Source organism: Salvelinus alpinus, chromosome 15, assembly GCF_045679555.1.
Source record: "Salvelinus alpinus chromosome 15, SLU_Salpinus.1, whole genome shotgun sequence".
NCBI classification, from domain to species: domain Eukaryota; kingdom Metazoa; phylum Chordata; class Actinopteri; order Salmoniformes; family Salmonidae; genus Salvelinus; species Salvelinus alpinus.
In genome coordinates, this window is record NC_092100.1 from 2183038 (window position 1) to 2209629 (window position 26592).

Sequence of the window (26592 nt, forward strand, 5' to 3'; positions counted from 1 at the left end):
TCTATGTTATGTGTTTCTATGTTGGGTTCATTCAACTAGCCTGATATGGTTCTCAATCAGGGGCAGGTGTTTTACGTTTCCTCTGATTGAGAACCATATTAAGGTAGGCTGTTCTCACTGTTTGTTTGTAGGTGATTGTTTGCTGTGACTGTGTTTGTTCACCTCACGGTACTGTTTCGTTTCGTTCGTTCGTTCCTGTTCGTGCGTTCATTGTTTTATGTGTTCTCATGTTCAGGTCTGTTAACGTCGTTTATTATTTTGTAGTTTGTTCAAGTGTATTTTCGTCTTCGTTATTATTATTAAAATTATGATGGATTGAACCTACGCTGCATATTGGTCCGATCCTTGCTCCTCTTCAGACGAGGAAAACGACCGTTACATTCAGATCACTGCGGCCGCACACCTGTTCTTCCATTGCATATCCTGGCAGGGTTGTACCACTCAGAGCCTGTTCAATTTGACATAGCGCTAGCCTTATCTTAAGCCATTCTCTCATCTGCAGCGCAGGAGAAAAACTCCCGGGTTTTGCATGATAAAGGGGTTTGGGGCCGCTGTCTGAGAATATCTTAACCGTAGAATCCTCAGGTTGGAATATGTAAGACATATGTCCCTCACCCGTACCCAAAACTCCTTTAAAACATTCCGGGGCCTCACCCAAAACTTCCTCGATGCTTTTGTCATTAGGTTCATGACAAGAGACGCATAACACCCCGAGAATTGGCCTAGGAGACATAATTTTCTGTTTAATGTTCTGGGTTTTATTTTTAAAATCTTGTTTAGTGTTCTGGGTCCGCATGTCTTGTTCTGGGCTTTATTTATAATGCGTCTGCTGCAAATACAACCACCCCGGACATTCCTACTTCATAGACAACAACCCTAAGGGCAATAAAATAGGGTGGGTGTGGGGTCACCCTCTTTGAAATGTTCAAACACATCCCCCCCAGGTCAACCAGGTCCCTACACATCAATCATCATGACAACTTCAAAGGAATAGATGCAATATAGATATAAAATAACACACCTTCTAACACGTGACAACAGGAACAGGATGTCCTGGCCGGATGCCCATATTTGGGCATATAGGCGTCATCCGGACATAGGGTCATAAATCAAAATGTTGACCCGTGCCGTCTACTTTATTCTCTCTTAGGTGATTAGAGTCATGCTTCTTCAGTAGTGGAATAAAGACAATTAGCACTTGAATGTTGTAAAGAAATACTGGAGTGATGGAAGATTGTTAATAAAATTGATTACAGACCAATTTATTATACTGCGTCCATGTGTATAGGCTGCAAGTACATTGAAATTAAGTTGTTTTCAAGTCATTGACAAAACGACCCGAAAATACATATTTTCAACTTTCACTTTCAACTACAACCGAACAGATATTGGACTTCGGGCATAGTCTTCTTTTCAATGACATTTTGCTAGGTGGGATAGCCCCAATGTAAAAACACAGTTTTAACATGTCCAAATCAATAACCAATATGCAGAAACAGTTTGATATATTCAAAACCTAAACATAAAATGTGCTATATACACAAACATCTGCCACAATAATCATATTACTTGTATTTTTTGAAACAAGCACCTTATAAACTGCACAAGCACCAAAACACTGTTGTTTTGACAAGCAGCAATAAATCACTGATATCGATTAGGGGGGAAATCAGTTCTACGTGCTGTTGAAACTAACTACTAAAAAAAACAACATGGAAATGGGAGATATCTTTTACCTCACTGGTTAGAGAACAACCTGCAGAAGACAGTCAGCTACAATTTGGAGTGATACATTTAAATGTAGGGGTCGCTAAACAAAGGAACGCAACACTTATTTGTCATCTCTCATCGATATCACGTTGAAATCAATTGTGCCGAGAGGAGGGAGATGAGGTTGCAATCCTGTTAAAACTAACAGCTCAAAAAACACACGGAATCTGGGAATAATTTGTACATCCCTTGATTCAAGTGGATCGCCAACGTGGTAAGTGTAACGCAACTCTTTTTTTGTTAGTCACTTTTTGTTAAATCACATAAATAGTACTCTTTTCAATTCAGACTCTAGATTTTTCCATGGGGCTAATATCCATATCATGCTGAAATCAATTGAACAGGGGGCAAACGTTTAGGGTTCTACATTGTGACATTATTAAAATACTCCTACAATGTTAAATCTCACAATTCTACATTGTGAGATTTTATTTCATTGATATGGTGAAACAACTCCTTCATGTATGTTTTTTCTGATGTTTGATCAGATATCTTTTACTAGAGTATCTCTTGTCACATTGATCACAGCTATAAGGTTTCTCTCCGATGTGTGTCCTCTGGTGTATAATCAGACTGCTAGACGTAACAAAGCTCTTCCCACATTGATCACAGCTATAAGGCTTCTCTCCGATGTGTGTTCTCCAGTGTGATATCAGGCTGAATGACTGACTAAAAGTCTTCCCACATTGGTTACAGTTATACGATTTTTCTCCTGTGTGTGTTCTCTGGTGTGACTAACATCCTGAAGAAACAAAACTCTTTCCACAGTCAGAGCAGCTTAAAAGTTTCTCTCCTGTGTGTGTTCTCTGGTGTTTAGTCAGACTGCTACATGTAAGATATCTCTTCCCACATTGATCACAGCTATAATGTTTCTCTCCTGTGTGGATTCTCTGATGAATTGTAATGCCTGCTGAGGTGAATCTCTTCCCACAGTCAGAGCAGCAATGAGATTTATTCCCTGTGGTTCTCTGCAGGTGTGTCTTGAGGTGTTCTGATCTGGAGAGACTCTTCTCTGCCTCGTCAGCATCATGAGGTTGTTGAGGCTCCCCAGAGGATCCACGATAGTTAAGTATCTCTCCTGCGTGAACAACAAAGTCAGACAGATGGTTAAAGGCCCACAACAGCAGAAATCCACTGTGAAAGGTGATGCCAACAGCGTAGCCATGTTGTACAACAATTGACGTCTGTAATGAATGTTAAAATTATTTGACAATTGTCTTAAGACATTCAAGTGAGAAAGTCTTATTTTGTCTTGTTTTCACATCAGTAGAAACATCGATGATTGTAGCCTAGAAGAAAGTTATTAAAGTGAGCTGATATGAGTGCATTTCACACTACTTTTGGATTATAATAAGTCTCGTTTGAATGTGCTGTGTGTTATTGTTGCAAATCAACTGCTGTATACTTAAAAATACTTCAACCAGTAAAATGCTCTTTCGCTAGCTTTTCCATCAGCCTGAAACTGATGGTTTGTATACCAAGTGTATGCCAAATTGGCCCAAAACTTCACCTAACAACATAGACCTACTGTAGAACCCATAACCTCACCTAATAACATAGACCTACTGAAAGACCCATAACTTCACCTAACAACAACATAGACCGACTGAAAGACCCATAATTTCCCCTAACATAGACCTACTGTAGGACCCATAACTTCACCTAACAATAATATAGACCCATAACACTGGACTATATATAATTTATATTATTATTATATTATAATACAGTAGGACTTTTGTCCCAGAAAAAAGCTATTTAAATTTTATTGCTTCTTCAAATCAGAACAACAGTTTTCAGCTTTGTTAAAGAACACCACTGTTTACAAAAGCTTTGTTAAATCGGCACAACAGTTTTCAGCTGTGCTAACATAATTGCAAAATGGTTTTCTAATGATCAATTAACCTTTTAAAATTATAAACTTGGATTAGCTAACACAACGAACCATTGGAATACAGGAGTGATGGTTGCTGATAATGGTCCTCTGTACGCCTATGTAGATATTACATTATTATCAAATTTATAATCATAAAAATTATGGATATGAAACATTTAGGTACATATACAGTTGAAGTCGTAAGTGTACATTCACCTTAGCCAAATACATTTAAACTCAGTTTCACAATTCTTGACATTTAATCCTAGTAAAAATTCCCTGTCTCAGGTCAGTTAGGATCACCACTTTATTTTAAGAATGTGAAATGTCAGAATAATAGTAGAGAGAATGATTTATTTCAGCTTTTATTTCTTTCATCACATTCCAAGTAGGTCAGAAGTTTACATACACTCAATTAGTATTTGGTAGCATTGCCTTTAAATTGTTTAACTTGGGTCAAACGTTTCGGGTAGCCTTCCACAATCTTCCCACAATAAGATGGGTGAATTTTGGCCCATTCCTCCTGACAGAGCTGGTGTAACTGAGTCAGGTTTGTAGGCCTCCTTGCCCGCACACACTTTTTCAGTTCTGCCCACAAATTTTCTAGAGGATTGAGGTCAGGGCTTTGTGACGGCCACTCCAATACCTTGACTTTGTTGTCCTTAAGCCATTTTGCCACAACTTTGGAAGTATGCTTGGGTCATTGTCCATTTGGAAGACCCATTTGCAACCAAGCTGTAACTTCCTGACTGATGTCTTGAAATGTTTCTTCAATATATCCATATCATTTGCCTCCCTCATGATGCCATCTATTTTGTGAAGTGCACCAGTCCCTCCTGCAGAAAAGCACCCACACAACATGATGCTGCCACCCCCATGCTTCACGGTTGGGATGGTGTTCTTCATCTCGCCCTTTTTTCTCCAAACAAAACAATGGTCATTATGGTCAAACAGTTCTATTTTTGTTTCATCAGACCAGAGGACATTTCTCCAAGAAGTACGAATTTTGTCCCCATGTGCAGTTGCAAACCGTAGTCTGACTTTTTTATGGCGGTTTTGGAGCAGTGGCTTCTTCCTTGCTGAGCGGCCTTTCAAGTTATGTCGATATAGGACTCGTTTTACTGTAAATATAGATACTTTTGTACCCGTTTCCTCCAGCATCTTCACAAGGTCCTTTGCTGTTGTTCTGGGATTGATTTGCTCTTTTCGCACCAAAGTACGTTAATCTCTAGGAGGCAGAACACGTCTCCTTCCTGAGCGGTATGACGGCTGCGTGGTCCCATGGTGTTTATACTTGCGTACTATTGTTTGTACAGATGAACGTGGTACCTTCTGGCGTTTGGAAATTGCTCCCAAGGATGAACCAGACTTGTGGAGGTCTACCATTTTTTTCTGAGGACTTGACTGATTTCTTTTGATTTCCCCATGATGTCAAGCAAAAAGGCATTGAGTTTGAAGGTAGGCCTTGAAATACATCCACAGGTACACCTCCAATGGACTCAAATTATGTCAATTAGCCTATCAGAAGCTTCTAAAGCCATGACATAATTTTCTGGAATTTTCCAAGCTGTTTAAAGGCACAATCAACTTAGTGTATGTAAACTTCTGACCCACTGGAATTGTGATACAGTGAAATAATCTGTCTGTAAACAATTGTTGGAAAAATTACTTGTGTCATGCACAAAATAGACGTCCTAACCAACTTGTCAAAATTATAATTTGTTAACAAGAACAAGTGTATATTAAATGAACAGACTAGGTCTATACTGCTCCTACATGGTGTAACAATACATCAAGTAGATGTATATAATGAACAGACTAGGTCTATACTGCTCCTACATGGTGTAACAATACATCATGTAGATGTATATAATGAACAGACTAGGTCTATACTGCTCCTACATGGTGTAACAATACATCATGTAGATGTATATAATGAACAGACTAGGTCTATACTGCTCCTACATGGTGTAACAATACATCATGTAGATGTATATAATGAACAGACTAGGTCTATACTGCTCCTACATGGTGTAACAATACATCATGTAGATGTATATAATGGACAGACTAGGTCTATACTGCTCCTACATGATGCAACAATACATCATGTAGATGTATATAATGGACAGACTAGGTCTATACTGCTCCTACATGGTGTAACAATACATCATGTAGATGTATATAATGAACAGACTAGGTCTATACTGCTCCTACATGGTGTAACAATACATCATGTAGATGTATATAATGAACAGACTAGGTCTATACTGCTCCTACATGGTGTAACAATACATCATGTAGATGTATATAATGAACAGACTAGGTCTATACTGCTCCTACATGGTGTAACAATACATCATGTAGATGTATATAATGAACAGACTAGGTCTATACTGCTCCTACATGGTGTAACAATACATCATGTAGATGTATATAATGAACAGACTAGGTCTATACTGCTCCTACATGGTGTAACAATACATCATGTAGATGTATATAATGAACAGACTAGGTCTATACTGCTCCTACATGGTGTAACAATACATCATGTAGATGTATATAATGAACAGACTAGGTCTATACTGCTCCTACATGGTGTAACAATACATCATGTAGATGTATATAATGAACAGACTAGGTCTCTACTGCTCCTACATGGTGTAACAATACATCATGTAGATGTATATAATGAACAGACTAGGTCTATACTGCTCCTACATGATGCAACAATACATCATGTAGATGTATATAATGGACAGACTAGGTCTATACTGCTCCTACATGGTGTAACAATACATCATCTAGATGTATATAATGGACAGACTAGGTCTATACTGCTCCTACATGATGCAACAATACATCATGTAGATGTATATAATGGACAGACTAGGTCTATACTGCTCCTACATGGTGTAACAATACATCATGTAGATGTATATAATGAACAGACTAGGTCTATACTGCTCCTACATGGTGTAACAATACATCATGTAGATGTATATAATGAACAGACTAGGTCTATACTGCTCCTACATGGTGTAACAATACATCATGTAGATGTATATAATGAACAGACTAGGTCTATACTGCTCCTACATGGTGTAACAATACATCATGTAGATGTATATAATGAACAGACTAGGTCTATACTGCTCCTACATGGTGTAACAATACATCATGTAGATGTATATAATGAACAGACTAGGTCTATACTGCTCCTACATGGTGTAACAATACATCATGTAGATGTATATAATGAACAGACTAGGTCTATACTGCTCCTACATGGTGCAACAATACATCATGTAGATGTATATAATGGACAGACTAGGTCTATACTGCTCCTACATGGTGTAACAATACATCATCTAGATGTATATAATGGACAGACTAGGTCTATACTGCTCCTACATGATGCAACAATACATCATGTAGATGTATATAATGGACAGACTAGGTCTATACTGCTCCTACATGGTGTAACAATACATCATGTAGATGTATATAATGAACAGACTAGGTCTATACTGCTCCTACATGGTGTAACAATACATCATGTAGATGTATATAATGAACAGACTAGGTCTATACTGCTCCTACATGGTGTAACAATACATCATGTAGATGTATATAATGAACAGACTAGGTCTATACTGCTCCTACATGGTGTAACAATACATCATGTAGATGTATATAATGAACAGACTAGGTCTATACTGCTCCTACATGGTGTAACAATACATCATGTAGATGTATATAATGAACAGACTAGGTCTATACTGCTCCTACATGGTGTAACAATACATCATGTAGATGTATATAATGAACAGACTAGGTCTATACTGCTCCTACATGGTGTAACAATACATCATGTAGATGTATATAATGAACAGACTAGGTCTATACTGCTCCTACATGGTGTAACAATACATCATGTAGATGTATATAATTAACAGACTAGGTCTATACTGCTCCTACATGGTGTAACAATACATCATGTAGATGTATATAATGGACAGATTAGGTCTATACTGCTCCTACATGGTGTAACAATACATCATGTAGATGTATATAATGGACAGACTAGGTCTATACTGCTCCTACATGGTGTAACAATACATCATGTAGATGTATATAATGGACAGACTAGGTCTATACTGCTCCTACATGGTGTAACAATACATCATGTAGATGTATATAATGGACAGACTAGGTCTATACTGCTCCTACATGGTGTAACAATACATCATCTAGATGTATATAATGAACAGACTAGGTCTATACTGCTCCTACATGGTGTAACAATACATCATGTAGATGTATATAATGGACAGACTAGGTCTATACTGCTCCTACATGGTGTAACAATACATCATGTAGATGTATATAATGGACAGACTAGGTCTATACTGCTCCTACATGGTGTAACAATACATCATCTAGATGTATATAATGAACAGACTAGGTCTATACTGCTCCTACATGGTGTAACAATACATCATCTAGATGTATATAATGGACAGACTAGGTCTATACTGCTCCTACATGATGCAACAATACATCATGTAGATGTATATAATGGACAGACTAGGTCTATACTGCTCCTACATGGTGTAACAATACATCATCTAGATGTATATAATGGACAGACTAGGTCTATACTGCTCCTACATGATGCAACAATACATCATGTAGATGTATATAATGGACAGACTAGGTCTATACTGCTCCTACATGATGTAACAATACATCATGTAGATGTATATAATGAACAGACTAGGTCTATACTGCTCCTACATGGTGTAACAATACATCATCTAGATGTATATAATGGACAGACTAGGTCTATACTGCTCCTACATGATGCAACAATACATCATGTAGATGTATATAATGGACAGACTAGGTCTATACTGCTCCTACATGATGTAACAATACATCATGTAGATGTATATAATGAACAGACTAGGTCTATACTGCTCCTACATGGTGTAACAATACATCATGTAGATGTATATAATGAACAGACTAGGTCTATACTGCTCCGACATGGTGTAACAATACATCATGTAGATGTATATAATGAACAGACTAGGTCTATACTGCTCCTACATGGTGTAACAATACATCATGTAGATGTATATAATGAACAGACTAGGTCTATACTGCTCCTACATGGTGTAACAATACATCATGTAGATGTATATAATGGACAGACTAGGTCTATACTGCTCCTACATGATGCAACAATACATCATGTAGATGTATATAATGGACAGACTAGGTCTATACTGCTCCTACATGATGTAACAATACATCGTGTAGATGTATATAATGGACAGACTAGGTCTATACTGCTCCTACATGGTGTAACAATACATCGTGTAGATGTATATAATGAACAGACTAGGTCTATACTGCTCCTACATGGTGTAACAATACATCATGTAGATGTATATAATGGACAGACTAGGTCTATACTGCTCCTACATGGTGTAACAATACATCATGTAGATGTATATAATGAACAGACTAGGTCTATACTGCTCCTACATGGTGTAACAATACATCATGTAGATGTATATAATGAACAGACTAGGTCTATACTGCTCCTACATGGTGTAACAATACATCATGTAGATGTATATAATGAACAGACTAGGTCTATACTGCTCCTACATGGTGTAACAATACATCATGTAGATGTATAAAATGAACAGACTAGGTCTATACTGCTCCTACATGATGCAACAATACATCATGTAGATGTATATAATGGACAGACTAGGTCTATACTGCTCCTACATGATGTAACAATACATCATGTAGATGTATATAATGAACAGACTAGGTCTATACTGCTCCTACATGGTGTAACAATACATCATCTAGATGTATATAATCGACAGACTAGGTCTATACTGCTCCTACATGATGCAACAATACATCATGTAGATGTATATAATGGACAGACTAGGTCTATACTGCTCCTACATGATGTAACAATACATCATGTAGATGTATATAATGAACAGACTAGGTCTATACTGCTCCTACATGGTGTAACAATACATCATGTAGATGTATATAATGAACAGACTAGGTCTATACTGCTCCTACATGGTGTAACAATACATCATGTAGATGTATATAATGAACAGACTAGGTCTATACAGCTCCTACATGGTGTAACAATACATCATGTAGATGTATATAATGAACAGACTAGGTCTATACTGCTCCTACATGGTGTAACAATACATCATGTAGATGTATATAATGGACAGACTAGGTCTATACTGCTCCTACATGATGTAACAATACATCATGTAGATGTATATAATGAACAGACTAGGTCTATACTGCTCCTACATGGTGTAAAAATACATCATCTAGATGTATATAATGGACAGACTAGGTCTATACTGCACCTACATGATGCAACAATACATCATGTAGATGTATATAATGAACAGACTAGGTCTATACTGCTCCTACATGGTGTAACAATACATCATGTAGATGTATATAATGAACAGACTAGGTCTATACTGCTCCTACATGATGCAACAATACATCATGTAGATGTATATAATGGACAGACTAGGTCTATACTGCTCCTACATGGTGTAACAATACATCATCTAGATGTATATAATGGACAGACTAGGTCTATACTGCTCCTACATGATGCAACAATACATCATGTAGATGTATATAATGGACAGACTAGGTCTATACTGCTCCTACATGGTGTAACAATACATCATGTAGATGTATATAATGAACAGACTAGGTCTATACTGCTCCTACATGGTGTAACAATACATCATGTAGATGTATATAATGAACAGACTAGGTCTATACTGCTCCTACATGGTGTAACGATACATCATGTAGATGTATATAATGGACAGACTAGGTCTATACTGCTCCTACATGGTGTAACAATACATCATGTAGATGTATATAATGAACAGACTAGGTCTATACTGCTCCTACATGGTGTAACAATACATCATGTAGATGTATATAATGAACAGACTAGGTCTATACTGCTCCTACATGGTGTAACAATACATCATGTAGATGTATATAATGAACAGACTAGGTCTATACTGCTCCTACATGGTGTAACAATACATCATGTAGGTGTATATAATGGACAGACTAGGTCTATACTGCTCCTACATGGTGTAACAATACATCATGTAGATGTATATAATGAACAGACTAGGTCTATACTGCTCCTACATGGTGTAACAATACATCATGTAGATGTATATAATGAACAGACTAGGTCTATACTGCTCCTACATGGTGTAACAATACATCATGTAGATGTATATAATGGACAGACTAGGTCTATACTGCTCCTACATGGTGTAACAATACATCATGTAGATGTATATAATTAACAGACTAGGTCTATACTGCTCCTACATGGTGTAACAATACATCATGTAGATGTATATAATGAACAGACTAGGTCTATACTGCTCCTACATGGTGTAACATTACATCATGTAGATGTATATAATGAACAGACTAGGTCTATACTGCTCCTACATGGTGTAACAATACATCATTATATACATCTACATGATGTATTGTTACACCATGTAGGAGCAGTATAGACCTAGTCTGTTCATTATATACATCTACATGAACAGACTAGGTCTATACTGCTCCTACGTGGTGTAACAACACATCATGTAGATGTATATAATGGACAGACTAGGTATATACTGCTCCTACATGGTGTAACAATACATCATGTAGATGTATATAATGAACAGACTAGGTCTATACTGCTCCTACATGGTGTAACAATACATCATGTAGATGTATATAATGGACAGACTAGGTCTATACTGCTCCTACATGGTGTAACAATAAATCATGTAGATGTATATACAGTGGGGAGAACAAGTATTTGATACACTGACAATTTTGCAGGTTTTCCTACTTACAAAGCATGTAGAGGTCTGTAATTTTTATCATAGGTACACTTCAACTGTGAGAGAAGGAATCTAAAACAAAAATCCAGAAAATCACATTGTATGATTTTTAAGTAATTAATTTGCATTTTATTGCATGACATAAGTATTTGATACATCAGAAAAGCAGAACTGAATATTTGGTACAGAAACCTTAGTTTGCAATTACAGAGATCATATGTTTCCTGTAGTTCTTGACCAGGTTTGCACACACTGCAGCAGGGATTTTGGCCCACTCCTCCATACAGACCTTCTCCAGATCCTTCAGGTTTCGGGGCTGTCGCTGGGCAATACGGACTTTCGGCTCCCTCCAAAGATTTTCTATTGGGTTCAGGTCTGGAGACTGGCTAGGCCACTCCAGGACCTTGAGATGCTTCTTACGGAGCCACTCCTTAGTTGCCCTGGCTGTGTGTTTCGGGTCGTTGTCATGCTGGAAGACCCAGCCACGACCCATCTTCAATGCTCTTACTGAGGGAAGGAGGTTGTTGGTCAAGATCTCGCGATACATGGCCCCATCCATCCTCCCCTCAATACGGTGCAGTCGTCCTGTCCCCTTTGCAGAAAAGCATCCCCAAAGAATGATGTTTCCACCTCCATGCTTCACGGTTGGGATGGTGTTCTTGGGGTTGTACTCATCCTTCTATTCCTCCAAACACGGCGAGTGGAGTTTAGAGCAAAAAGCTCTATTTTTGTCTCATCAGACCACATGACCTTCTCCCATTCCTCCTCTGGATCATCCAGATGGTCATTGGCAAACTTCAGACGGGCCTGGACATGCGCTGGCTTGAGCAGGGGGACCTTGCGTGCGCTGCAGGATTTTAATCCATGACGGCGTAGTGTGTTACTAATGGTTTTCTTTGAGACTGTGGTCCCAGCTCTCTTCAGGTCATTGACCAGGTCCTGCCGTGTAGTTCTGGGCTGATCCCTCACCTTCCTCATGATCATTGATGCCCCACGAGGTGAGATCTTGCATGGAGCCCCAGACCGAGGGTGATTGACCGTCATCTTGAACTTCTTCCATTTTCTAATAATTGTGCCAACAGTTGTTGCCTTCTCACCAAGCTGCTTGGCTATTGTCCTGTAGCCCATCCCAGCCTTGTACAGGTCTACAATTTATCCCTGATGTCCTTACACAGCTCTCTGGTCTTGGCCATTGTGGAGAGGTTGGAGTCTGTTTGATTGAGTGTGTGGACAGGTGTCTTTTATACAGGTAACGAGTTCAAACAGGTGCAGTTAATACAGGTAATGAGTGGAGAACAGGAGGGCTTCTTAAAGAAAAACTAACAGGTCTGTGAGAGCCGGAATTCTTACTGGTTGGTAGGTGATCAAATACTTATGTCATGCAATAAAATGCAAATTAATTACTTAAAAATCATACAATGTGATTTTCTGGATTTTTGTTTTAGATTCCGTCTCTCACAGTTGAAGTGTACCTATGATAAAAATGACAGACCTCTACATGCTTTGTAAGTAGGAAAACCTGCAAAATCGGCAGTGTATCAAATACTTGTTCTCCCCACTGTAATGAACAGACTAGGTCTATACTGCTCCTACATGGTGTAACAATACATCATGTAGATGTATATAATGAACAGACTAGGTCTATACTGCTCCTACATGGTGTAACAATACATCGTGTAGATGTATATAATGAACAGACTAGGTCTATACTGCTCCTACATGGTGTAACAATACATCATGTAGATGTATATAATGGACAGACTAGGTCTATACTGCTCCTACATGGTGTAACAATACATCATGTAGATGTATATAATGGACAGACTAGGTCTATACTGCTCCTACATGGTGTAACAATACATCATGTAGATGTATATAATGAACAGACTAGGTCTATACTGCTCCTACATGGTGTAACAATACATCATGTAGATGTATATAATGAACAGACTAGGTCTATACTGCTCCTACATGGTGTAACAATACATCATGTAGATGTATATAATGGACAGACTAGGTCTATACTGCTCCTACATGGTGTAACAATACATCATGTAGATGTATATAATTAACAGACTAGGTCTATACTGCTCCTACATGGTGTAACAATACATCATGTAGATGTATATAATGAACAGACTAGGTCTATACTGCTCCTACATGGTGTAACAATACATCATGTAGATGTATATAATGAACAGACTAGGTCTATACTGCTCCTACATGGTGTAACAATACATCATTATATACATCTACATGATGTATTGTTACACCATGTAGGAGCAGTATAGACCTAGTCTGTTCATTATATACATCTACATGAACAGACTAGGTCTATACTGCTCCTACGTGGTGTAACAACACATCATGTAGATGTATATAATGGACAGACTAGGTCTATACTGCTCCTACATGGTGTAACAATACATCATGTAGATGTATATAATGAACAGACTAGGTCTATACTGCTCCTACATGGTGTAACAATACATCATGTAGATGTATATAATGGACAGACTAGGTCTATACTGCTCCTACATGGTGTAACAATAAATCATGTAGATGTATATAATGAACAGACTAGGTCTATACTGCTCCTACATGGTGTAACAATACATCATGTAGATGTATATAATGAACAGACTATGTCTATACTGCTCCTACATGGTGTAACAATACATCGTGTAGATGTATATAATGAACAGACTAGGTCTATACTGCTCCTACGTGGTGTAACAACACATCGTGTAGATGTATATAATGAACAGACTAGGTCTATACTGCTCCTACATGGTGTAACAATACATCGTGTAGATGTATATAATGAACAGACTAGGTCTATACTGCTCCTACATGGTGTAACAATACATCGTGTAGATGTAAATAATGGACAGACTAGGTCTATACTGCTCCTACATGGTGTAACAATACATCGTGTAGATGTATATAATGAACAGACTAGGTCTATACTGCTCCTACATGGTGTAACAATACATCATGTAGATGTATATAATGGACAGACTAGGTCTATACTGCTCCTACATGGTGTAACAATACATCATGTAGATGTATATAATGGACAGACTAGGTCTATACTGCTCCTACATGGTGTAACAATACATCATGTAGATGTATATAATGAACAGACTAGGTCTATACTGCTCCTACATGGTGTAACAATACATCATGTAGATGTATATAATGAACAGACTAGGTCTATACTGCTCCTACATGGTGTAACAATACATCATGTAGATGTATATAATGGACAGACTAGGTCTATACTGCTCCTACATGGTGTAACAATACATCATGTAGATGTATATAATGGACAGACTAGGTCTATACTGCTCCTACATGGTGTAACAATACATCATGTAGATGTATATAATGAACAGACTAGGTCTATACTGCTCCTACATGGTGTAACAATACATCATGTAGATGTATATAATGAACAGACTAGGTCTATACTGCTCCTACATGGTGTAACAATACATCATGTAGATGTATATAATGAACAGACTAGGTCTATACTTCTCCTACATGGTGTAACAATACATCATGTAGATGTATATAATGAACAGACTAGGTCTATACTGCTCCTACATGATGCAACAATACATCATGTAGATGTATATAATGGACAGACTAGGTCTATACTGCTCCTACATGATGCAACAATACATCATGTAGATGTATATAATGGACAGACTAGGTCTATACTGCTCCTACATGATGTAACAATACATCATGTAGATGTATATAATGAACAGACTAGGTCTATACTGCTCCTACATGGTGTAACAATACATCATGTAGATGTATATAATGAACAGACTAGGTCTATACTGCTCCTACATGGTGTAACAATACATCATGTAGATGTATATAATTAACAGACTAGGTCTATACTGCTCCTACAGGGTGTAACAATACATCATGTAGATGTATATAAGGAACAGACTAGGTCTGTACTGCTCCTACATGGTGTAACAATACATCATGTAGATGTATATAATTAACAGACTAGGTCTATACTGCTCCTACAGGGTGTAACAATACATCATGTAGATGTATATAATGAACAGACTAGGTCTATACTGCTCCTACATGGTGTAACAATACATCATGTAGATGTATATAATGAACAGACTAGGTCTATACTGCTCCTACATTGTGTAACAATACATCATTATATACATCTACATGAGGTGGGTAGTGGAATGAACAGACTAGGTCTATACTGCTCCTACGTGGTGTAACAACACATCATGTAGATGTATATAATGGACAGACTAGGTCTATACTGCTCCTACATGGTGTAACAATACATCATGTAGATGTATATAATGAACAGACTAGGTCTATACTGCTCCTACATGGTGTAACAATACATCATGTAGATGTATATAATGGACAGACTAGGTCTATACTGCTCCTACATGGTGTAACAATACATCATGTAGATGTATATAATGAACAGACTAGGTCTATACTGCTCCTACATGGTGTAACAATACATCATGTAGATGTATATAATGAACAGACTATGTCTATACTGCTCCTACATGGTGTAACAATACATCGTGTAGATGTATATAATGAACAGACTAGGTCTATACTGCTCCTACGTGGTGTAACAACACATCGTGTAGATGTATATAATGAACAGACGAGGTCTATACTGCTCCTACATGGTGTAACAATACATTGTGTAGATGTATATAATGAACAGACTAGGTCTATACTGCTCCTACATGGTGTAACAATACATCGTGTAGATGTAAATAATGGACAGACTAGGTCTATACTGCTCCTACATGGTGTAACAATACATCGTGTAGATGTATATAATGAACAGACTAGGTCTATACTGCTCCTACATGGTGTAACAATACATCATGTAGATGTATATAATGGACAGACTAGGTCTATACTGCTCCTACATGGTGTAACAATACATCATGTAGATGTATATAATGGACAGACTAGGTCTATACTGCTCCTACATGGTGTAACAATACATCATGTAGATGTATATAATGAACAGACTAGGTCTATACTGCTCCTACATGGTGTAACAATACATCATGTAGATGTATATAATGAACAGACTAGGTCTATACTGCTCCTACATGGTGTAACAATACATCATGTAGATGTATATAATGGACAGACTAGGTCTATACTGCTCCTACATGGTGTAACAATACATCATGTAGATGTATATAATGGACAGACTAGGTCTATACTGCTCCTACATGGTGTAACAATACATCATGTAGATGTATATAATGAACAGACTAGGTCTATACTGCTCCTACATGGTGTAACAATACATCATGTAGATGTATATAATGAACAGACTAGGTCTATACTGCTCCTACATGGTGTAACAATACATCATGTAGATGTATATAATGAACAGACTAGGTCTATACTGCTCCTACATGGTGTAACAATACATCATGTAGATGTATATAATGAACAGACTAGGTCTATACTGCTCCTACATGATGCAACAATACATCATGTAGATGTATATAATGGACAGACTAGGTCTATACTGCTCCTACATGATGCAACAATACATCATGTAGATGTATATAATGGACAGACTAGGTCTATACTGCTCCTACATGATGTAACAATACATCATGTAGATGTATATAATGAACAGACTAGGTCTATACTGCTCCTACATGGTGTAACAATACATCATGTAGATGTATATAATGGACAGACTAGGTCTATACTGCTCCTACATGGTGTAACAATACATCATGTAGATGTATATAATTAACAGACTAGGTCTATACTGCTCCTACATGGTGTAACAATACATCATGTAGATGTATATAATGAACAGACTAGGTCTATACTGCTCCTACATGGTGTAACATTACATCATGTAGATGTATATAATGAACAGACTAGGTCTATACTGCTCCTACATGGTGTAACAATACATCATGTAGATGTATATAATGAACAGACTAGGTCTATACTGCTCCTACATGGTGTAACAATACATCATGTAGATGTATATAATGAACAGACTAGGTCTATACTGCTCCTACATGGTGTAACAATACATCATGTAGATGTATATAATGGACAGACTAGGTCTATACTGCTCCTACATGGTGTAACAATAAATCATGTAGATGTATATAATGAACAGACTAGGTCTATACTGCTCCTACATGGTGTAACAATACATCATGTAGATGTATATAATGAACAGACTAGGTCTATACTGCTCCTACATGGTGTAACAATACATCGTGTAGATGTATATAATGAACAGACTAGGTCTATACTGCTCCTACATGGTGTAACAATACATCATGTAGATGTATATAATGGACAGACTAGGTCTATACTGCTCCTACATGGTGTAACAATACATCATGTAGATGTATATAATGGACAGACTAGGTCTATACTGCTCCTACATGGTGTAACAATACATCATGTAGATGTATATAATGAACAGACTAGGTCTATACTGCTCCTACATGGTGTAACAATACATCATGTAGATGTATATAATGAACAGACTAGGTCTATACTGCTCCTACATGGTGTAACAATACATCATGTAGATGTATATAATGGACAGACTAGGTCTATACTGCTCCTACATGGTGTAACAATACATCATGTAGATGTATATAATTAACAGACTAGGTCTATACTGCTCCTACATGGTGTAACAATACATCATGTAGATGTATATAATGAACAGACTAGGTCTATACTGCTCCTACATGGTGTAACAATACATCATGTAGATGTATATAATGAACAGACTAGGTCTATACTGCTCCTACATGGTGTAACAATACATCATTATATACATCTACATGATGTATTGTTACACCATGTAGGAGCAGTATAGACCTAGTCTGTTCATTATATACATCTACATGAACAGACTAGGTCTATACTGCTCCTACGTGGTGTAACAACACATCATGTAGATGTATATAATGGACAGACTAGGTCTATACTGCTCCTACATGGTGTAACAATACATCATGTAGATGTATATAATGAACAGACTAGGTCTATACTGCTCCTACATGGTGTAACAATACATCATGTAGATGTATATAATGGACAGACTAGGTCTATACTGCTCCTACATGGTGTAACAATAAATCATGTAGATGTATATAATGAACAGACTAGGTCTATACTGCTCCTACATGGTGTAACAATACATCATGTAGATGTATATAATGAACAGACTATGTCTATACTGCTCCTACATGGTGTAACAATACATCGTGTAGATGTATATAATGAACAGACTAGGTCTATACTGCTCCTACGTGGTGTAACAACACATCGTGTAGATGTATATAATGAACAGACTAGGTCTATACTGCTCCTACATGGTGTAACAATACATCGTGTAGATGTATATAATGAACAGACTAGGTCTATACTGCTCCTACATGGTGTAACAATACATCGTGTAGATGTAAATAATGGACAGACTAGGTCTATACTGCTCCTACATGGTGTAACAATACATCGTGTAGATGTATATAATGAACAGACTAGGTCTATACTGCTCCTACATGGTGTAACAATACATCGTGTAGATGTATATAATGAACAGACTAGGTCTATACTGCTCCTACATGGTGTAACAATACATCATGTAGATGTATATAATGGACAGACTAGGTCTATACTGCTCCTACATGGTGTAACAATACATCATGTAGATGTATATAATGAACAGACTAGGTCTATACTGCTCCTACATGGTGTAACAATACATCATGTAGATGTATATAATGAACAGACTAGGTCTATACTGCTCCTACATGGTGTAACAATACATCATGTAGATGTATATAATGAACAGACTAGGTCTATACTGCTCCTACATGGTGTAACAATACATCATGTAGATGTATATAATGGACAGACTAGGTCTATACTGCTCCTACATGGTGTAACAATACATCATGTAGATGTATATAATGAACAGACTAGGTCTATACTGCTCCTACATGGTGTAACAATACATCATGTAGATGTATATAATGAACAGACTAGGTCTATACTGCTCCTACATGGTGTAACAATACATCATGTAGATGTATATAATGAACAGACTAGGTCTATACTTCTCCTACATGGTGTAACAATACATCATGTAGATGTATATAATGAACAGACTAGGTCTATACTGCTCCTACATGATGCAACAATACATCATGTAGATGTATATAATGGACAGACTAGGTCTATACTGCTCCTACATGATGCAACAATACATCATGTAGATGTATATAATGGACAGACTAGGTCTATACTGCTCCTACATGATGTAACAATACATCATGTAGATGTATATAATGAACAGACTAGGTCTATACTGCTCCTACATGGTGTAACAATACATCATGTAGATGTATATAATCGACAGACTAGGTCTATACTGCTCCTACATGATGTAACAATACATCATGTAGATGTATATAATGAACAGACTAGGTCTATACTGCTCCTACATGGTGTAACAATACATCATGTAGATGTATATAATGGACAGACTAGGTCTATACTGCTCCTACATGGTGTAACAATACATCATGTAGATGTATATAATTAACAGACTAGGTCTATACTGCTCCTACATGGTGTAACAATACATCATGTAGATGTATATAATGAACAGACTAGGTCTATACTGCTCCTACATGGTGTAACAATACATCATGTAGATGTATATAATGAACAGACTAGGTCTATACTGCTCCTACATGGTGTAACAATACATCATGTAGATGTATATAATGAACAGACTAGGTCTATACTGCTCCTACATGGTGTAACAATACATCATTATATACATCTACATGAACAGACTAGGTCTATACTGCTCCTACATGGTGTAACAATACATCATGTAGATGTATATAATGGACAGACTAGGTCTATACTGCTCCTACATGGTGTAACAATACATCATGTAGATGTATATAATGAACAGACTAGGTCTATACTGCTCCTACATGGTGTAACAATACATCATGTAGATGTATATAATGAACAGACTAGGTCTATACTGCTCCTACATGGTGTAACAATACATCATGTAGATGTATATAATGGACAGACTAGGTCTATACTGCTCCTACATGGTGTAACAATACATCATGTAGATGTATATAATGGACAGACTAGGTCTATACTGCTCCTACATGGTGTAACAATACATCATGTAGATGTATATAATGAACAGACTAGGTCTATACTGCTCCTACATGGTGTAACAATACATCATGTAGATGTATATAATGAACAGACTAGGTCTATACTGCTCCTACATGGTGTAACAATACATCATGTAGATGTATATAATGAACAGACTAGGTCTATACTTCTCCTACATGGTGTAACAATACATCATGTAGATGTATATAATGAACAGACTAGGTCTATACTGCTCCTACATGATGCAACAATACATCATGTAGATGTATATAATGGACAGACTAGGTCTATACTGCTCCTACATGATGCAACAATACATCATGTAGATGTATATAATGGACAGACTAGGTCTATACTGCTCCTACATGATGTAACAATACATCATGTAGATGTATATAATGAACAGACTAGGTCTATACTGCTCCTACATGGTGTAACAATACATCATCTAGATGTATATAATCGACAGACTAGGTCTATACTGCTCCTACATGATGCAACAATACATCATGTAGATGTATATAATGGACAGACTAGGTCTATACTGCTCCTACATGATGTAACAATACATCATGTAGATGTATATAATGAACAGACTAGGTCTATACTGCTCCTACATGGTGTAACAATACATCATGTAGATGTATATAATGAACAGACTAGGTCTATACTGCTCCTACATGGTGTAACAATACATCATGTAGATGTATATAATGAACAGACTAGGTCTATACTGCTCCTACATGGTGTAACAATACATCATGTAGATGTATATAATGAACAGACTAGGTCTATACTGCTCCTACATGGTGTAACAATACATCATGTAGATGTATATAATGAACAGACTAGGTCTATACTGCTCCTACATGGTGTAACAATACATCATGTAGATGTATATAATGAACAGACTAGGTCTATACTGCTCCTACATGATGTAACAATACATCATGTAGATGTATATAATGAACAGACTAGGTCTATACTGCTCCTACATGGTGTAACAATACATCATGTAGATGTATATAATGGACAGACTAGGTCTATACTGCTCCTACATTGTGTAACAATACATCATGTAGATGTATATAATTAACAGACTACGTCTATACTGCTCCTACATGGTGTAACAATACATCATGTAGATGTATATAATGAACAGACTAGGTCTATACTGCTCCTACATGGTGTAACAATACATCATGTAGATGTATATAATGAACAGACTAGGTCTATACTGCTCCTACATGGTGTAACAATACATCATGTAGATGTATATAATGAACAGACTAGGTCTATACTGCTCCTACATGGTGTAACAATACATCATTATATACATCTACATGAACAGACTAGGTCTATACTGCTCCTACGTGGTGTAACAACACATCATGTAGATGTATATAATGGACAGACTAGGTCTATACTGCTCCTACATGGTGTAACAATACATCATGTAGATGTATATAATGGACAGACTAGGTCTATACTGCTCCTACGTGGTGTAACAATACATCATGTAGATGTATATAATGAACAGACTAGGTCTATACTGCTCCTACATGGTGTAACAATACATCATGTAGATGTATATAATGAACAGACTAGGTCTATACTGCTCCTACGTGGTGTAACAATACATCATGTAGATGTATATAATGAACAGACTAGGTCTATACTGTTCCTACGTGGTGTAACAATACATCGTGTAGATGTATATAATGAACAGACTAGGTCTATACTGCTCCTACATGGTGTAACAATACATCATGTAGATGTATATAATGAACAGACTAGGTCTATACTGCTCCTACATGGTGTAACAATACATCATGTAGATGTATATAATGGACAGACTAGGTCTATACTGCCCCTACATGGTGTAACAATAAATCATGTAGATGTATATAATGAACAGACTAGGTCTATACTGCTCCTACATGGTGTAACAATACATCATGTAGATGTATATAATGAACAGACTAGGTCTATACTGCTCCTACATGGTGTAACAATACATCATGTAGATGTATATAATGGACAGACTAGGTCTATACTGCTCCTACATGGTGTAACAATACATCGTGTAGATGTATATAATGAACAGACTAGGTCTATACTGCTCCTACGTGGTGTAACAACACATCGTGTAGATGTATATAATGAACAGACTAGGTCTATACTGCTCCTACATGGTGTAACAATACATCATGTAGATGTATATAATGAACAGACTAGGTCTATACTGCTCCTACATGGTGTAACAATACATCATGTAGATGTATATAATGGACAGACTAGGTCTATACTGCTCCTACATGGTGTAACAATACATCATGTAGATGTATATAATGGACAGACTAGGTCTATACTGCTCCTACATGGTGTAACAATACATCATGTAGATGTATATAATGAACAGACTAGGTCTATACTGCTCCTACATGGTGTAACAATACATCATGTAGATGTATATAATGAACAGACTAGGTCTATACTGCTCCTACATGGTGTAACAATACATCATGTAGATGTATATAATGAACAGACTAGGTCTATACTGCTCCTACATGGTGTAACAATACATCATGTAGATGTATATAATGAACAGACTAGGTCTATACTGCTCCTACATGGTGTAACAATACATCATGTAGATGTATATAATGGACAGACTAGGTCTATACTGCTCCTACATGGTGTAACAATACATCATGTAGATGTATATAATGAACAGACTAGGTCTATACTGCTCCTACATGGTGTAACAATACATCATGTAGATGTATATAATGAACAGACTAGGTCTATACTGCTCCTACATGGTGTAACAATACATCATGTAGATGTATATAATGAACAGACTAGGTCTATACTGCTCCTACATGGTGCAACAATACATCATGTAGATGTATATAATGAACAGACTAGGTCTATACTGCTCCTACATGGTGTAACAATACATCATGTAGATGTATATAATGAACAGACTAGGTCTATACTGCTCCTACATGGTGTAACAATACATCATGTAGATGTATATAATGGACAGACTAGGTCTATACTGCTCCTACATGGTGTAACGATACATCATGTAGATGTATATAATGAACAGACTAGGTCTATACTGCTCCTACATGGTGTAACAATACATCATGTAGATGTATATAATGAACAGACTAGGTCTATACTGCTCCTACATGGTGTAACAATACATCATGTAGATGTATATAATGGACAGACTAGGTCTATACTGCTCCTACATGGTGTAACAATACATCATGTAGATGTATATAATGGACAGACTAGGTCTATACTGCTCCTACATGGTGTAACAATACATCATGTAGATGTATATAATGAACAGACTATGTCTATACTGCTCCTACATGGTGTAACAATACATCGTGTAGATGTATATAATGAACAGACTAGGTCAAATCAAATCAAATCAAATTTATTAGTCACATACACATGGTTAGCAGATGTTAATGCGAGTGTAGCGAAATGCTTGTGCTTCTAGTTCCGACAATGCAGTAATAACAACAAGTAATCTAACCTAACAATTCCGCAACTACTACCTTATACACGCAAGTGTAAAGGGATAAAGAATATGTACATAAAGATATATGAATGAGTGATGGTACAGACGGCATAGGCAAGGTGCAGTAGATGGTATAGAGTACGGTATATACCTATGAGATGAGTACTGTAGGGTATGTAAACATAAAGTGGCATAGTTTAAAGTGGCTAGTGGTCCATGTATTACATAAGATGGCAAGATGCAGTAGATGATATAGAGTACAGTATATACATATACATAAGAGATGTGTAATGTAGGGTATGTAGACATTATATTAGGTGGCATTGTTTAAAGTGGCTGGTGGTACATTTCTACATAATTTCCATCAATTCCCATTTTTAAGGTGGCTGGAGCTGAGTCAGTTTGTTGGCAGCGGCCGCTAAATGTTAGTGGTGGCTGTTTAACAGTCTGATGGCCTTGAGATAGAAGCTGTTTTTCAGTCTCTCGGTCCCTGCTTGGATGCACCTGTACTGACCTCGCCTTCTGGATGATAGCGGGGTGAACAGGTAGTGGCTTGGGTGGTTGTTGTCCTTGATGATCTTTATGGCCTTCCTGTGACATCGGGTGGTGTAGGTGTCCTGGAGGGCAGGTAGTTTGCCCCGGGTGATGCGTTCTGCCGACCTCACTACCCTCTGGAGAGCCTTACGGTTGTGTGCGGAGCAGTTGCCGTACCAGGCGGTGATACAGCCCGACAGGATGCTCTCGATTGTGCATCTGTAGAAGTTTGTGAGTGCTTTTGGTGACAAGCCGAATTTCTTCAGCCTCCTGAGGTTGAAGAGGCGCTGCTGCGCCTTCTTCACAACGCTGTCTGTGTGGGTGGACCAATTCAGTTTGTCCGTGATGTGTACACCGAGGAACTTAAAACTTTCCACCTTCTCCACTACTGACCCGTCGATGTGGATAGGGGGGAGTTCCCTCTGCTGTTTCCTGAAGTCCACAATCATCTCCTTTGTTTTGTTGACGTTGAGTGTGAGGTTATTTTCCTGACACCACACTCCGAGGGCCCTCACCTCCTCCCTGTAGGCCGTCTCGTCGTTGTTGGTAATCAAGCCTACCACTGTAGTGTCGTCCGCAAACTTGATGATTGAGTTGGAGGCGTGCATGGCCACGCAGTCGTGGGTGAACAGGGAGTACAGGAGAGGGCTCAGAACGCACCCTTGTGGGGCCCCAGTGTTGAGGATCAGCGGGGTGGAGATGTTGTTACCTACCCTCACCACCTGGGGGCGGCCCGTCAGGAAGTCCAGGACCCAGTTGCACAGGGCGGGGTCGAGGCCCAGGGTCTCGAGCTTGATGACGAGTTTGGAGGGTACTATGGTGTTAAATGCTGAGCTGTAGTCGATGAACAGCATTCTCACATAGGTATTCCTCTTGTCCAGATGGGTTAGGGCAGTGTGCAGTGTGGTTGCGATTGCGTCGTCTGTGGACCTATTGGGTCGGTAAGCAAATTGGAGTGGGTCTAGGGTGTCCGGTAGGGTGGAGGTGATATGGTCCTTGACTAGTCTCTCAAAGCACTTCATGATGACGGAAGTGAGTGCTACGGGGCGGTAGTCGTTTAGCTCAGTTACCTTAGCTTTCTTGGGAACAGGAACAATGGTGGCCCTCTTGAAGCATGTGGGAACAGCAGACTGGGCTAAGGATTGATTGAATATGTCCGTAAACACACCAGCCAGCTGGTCTGCGCATGCTCTGAGGACGCGGCTGGGAATGTCGTCTGGGCCTGCAGCCTTGCGAGGGTTAACACGTTTAAATGTTTTACTCACCTCGGCTGCAGTGAAGGAGAGCCCGCAGGTTTTGGTAGTGGGCCGTGTCAGTGGCACTGTATTATCCTCAAAGCGGGCAAAAAAGGTATTTAGCCTGTCTGGGAGCAAGACATCCTGATCCGCGACGGGGCTGCTTTTCTTTTTGTAATCCGTGATAGACTGTAGACCCTGCCACATACCCCTTGTGTCTGAGCTGTTGAATTGCGATTCAATTTTGTCTCTGTACTGGGACTTAGCCTGTTTGATAGCCTTGCGGAGAGAATAGCTACACTGTGTGTATTCGGTCATGTTTCCGGTCACCTTGCCCTGGTTAAAAGCAGTGGTTCGCGCTTTCAGTTTCACGCGAATGCTGCCGTTAATCCACGGTTTCTGGTTTGGGAATGTTTTAATCGT

At 38.0% G+C, this 26592-nt stretch overlaps 1 protein-coding gene across 2 annotated transcripts in view; it reads right to left on the minus strand.

Annotated features, from left to right (window-relative positions):
• Positions 1 to 1232: 1232 nt before the first annotated feature.
• The window catches only part of LOC139539376 (oocyte zinc finger protein XlCOF19-like), a 77085-nt gene continuing 51725 nt past the window's right edge, over positions 1233 to 26592 (minus strand). For both annotated transcript variants that reach the window (XR_011667925.1, XM_071342250.1), the window contains one exon: positions 1233 to 2848. Coding sequence is in view for 1 of the 2 variants with exons in the window: in XM_071342250.1 (XP_071198351.1) it covers positions 2505 to 2848 (344 nt within the window). In the remaining variant the exon portion in view is untranslated. The remainder of the gene's footprint in view (positions 2849 to 26592) is intronic.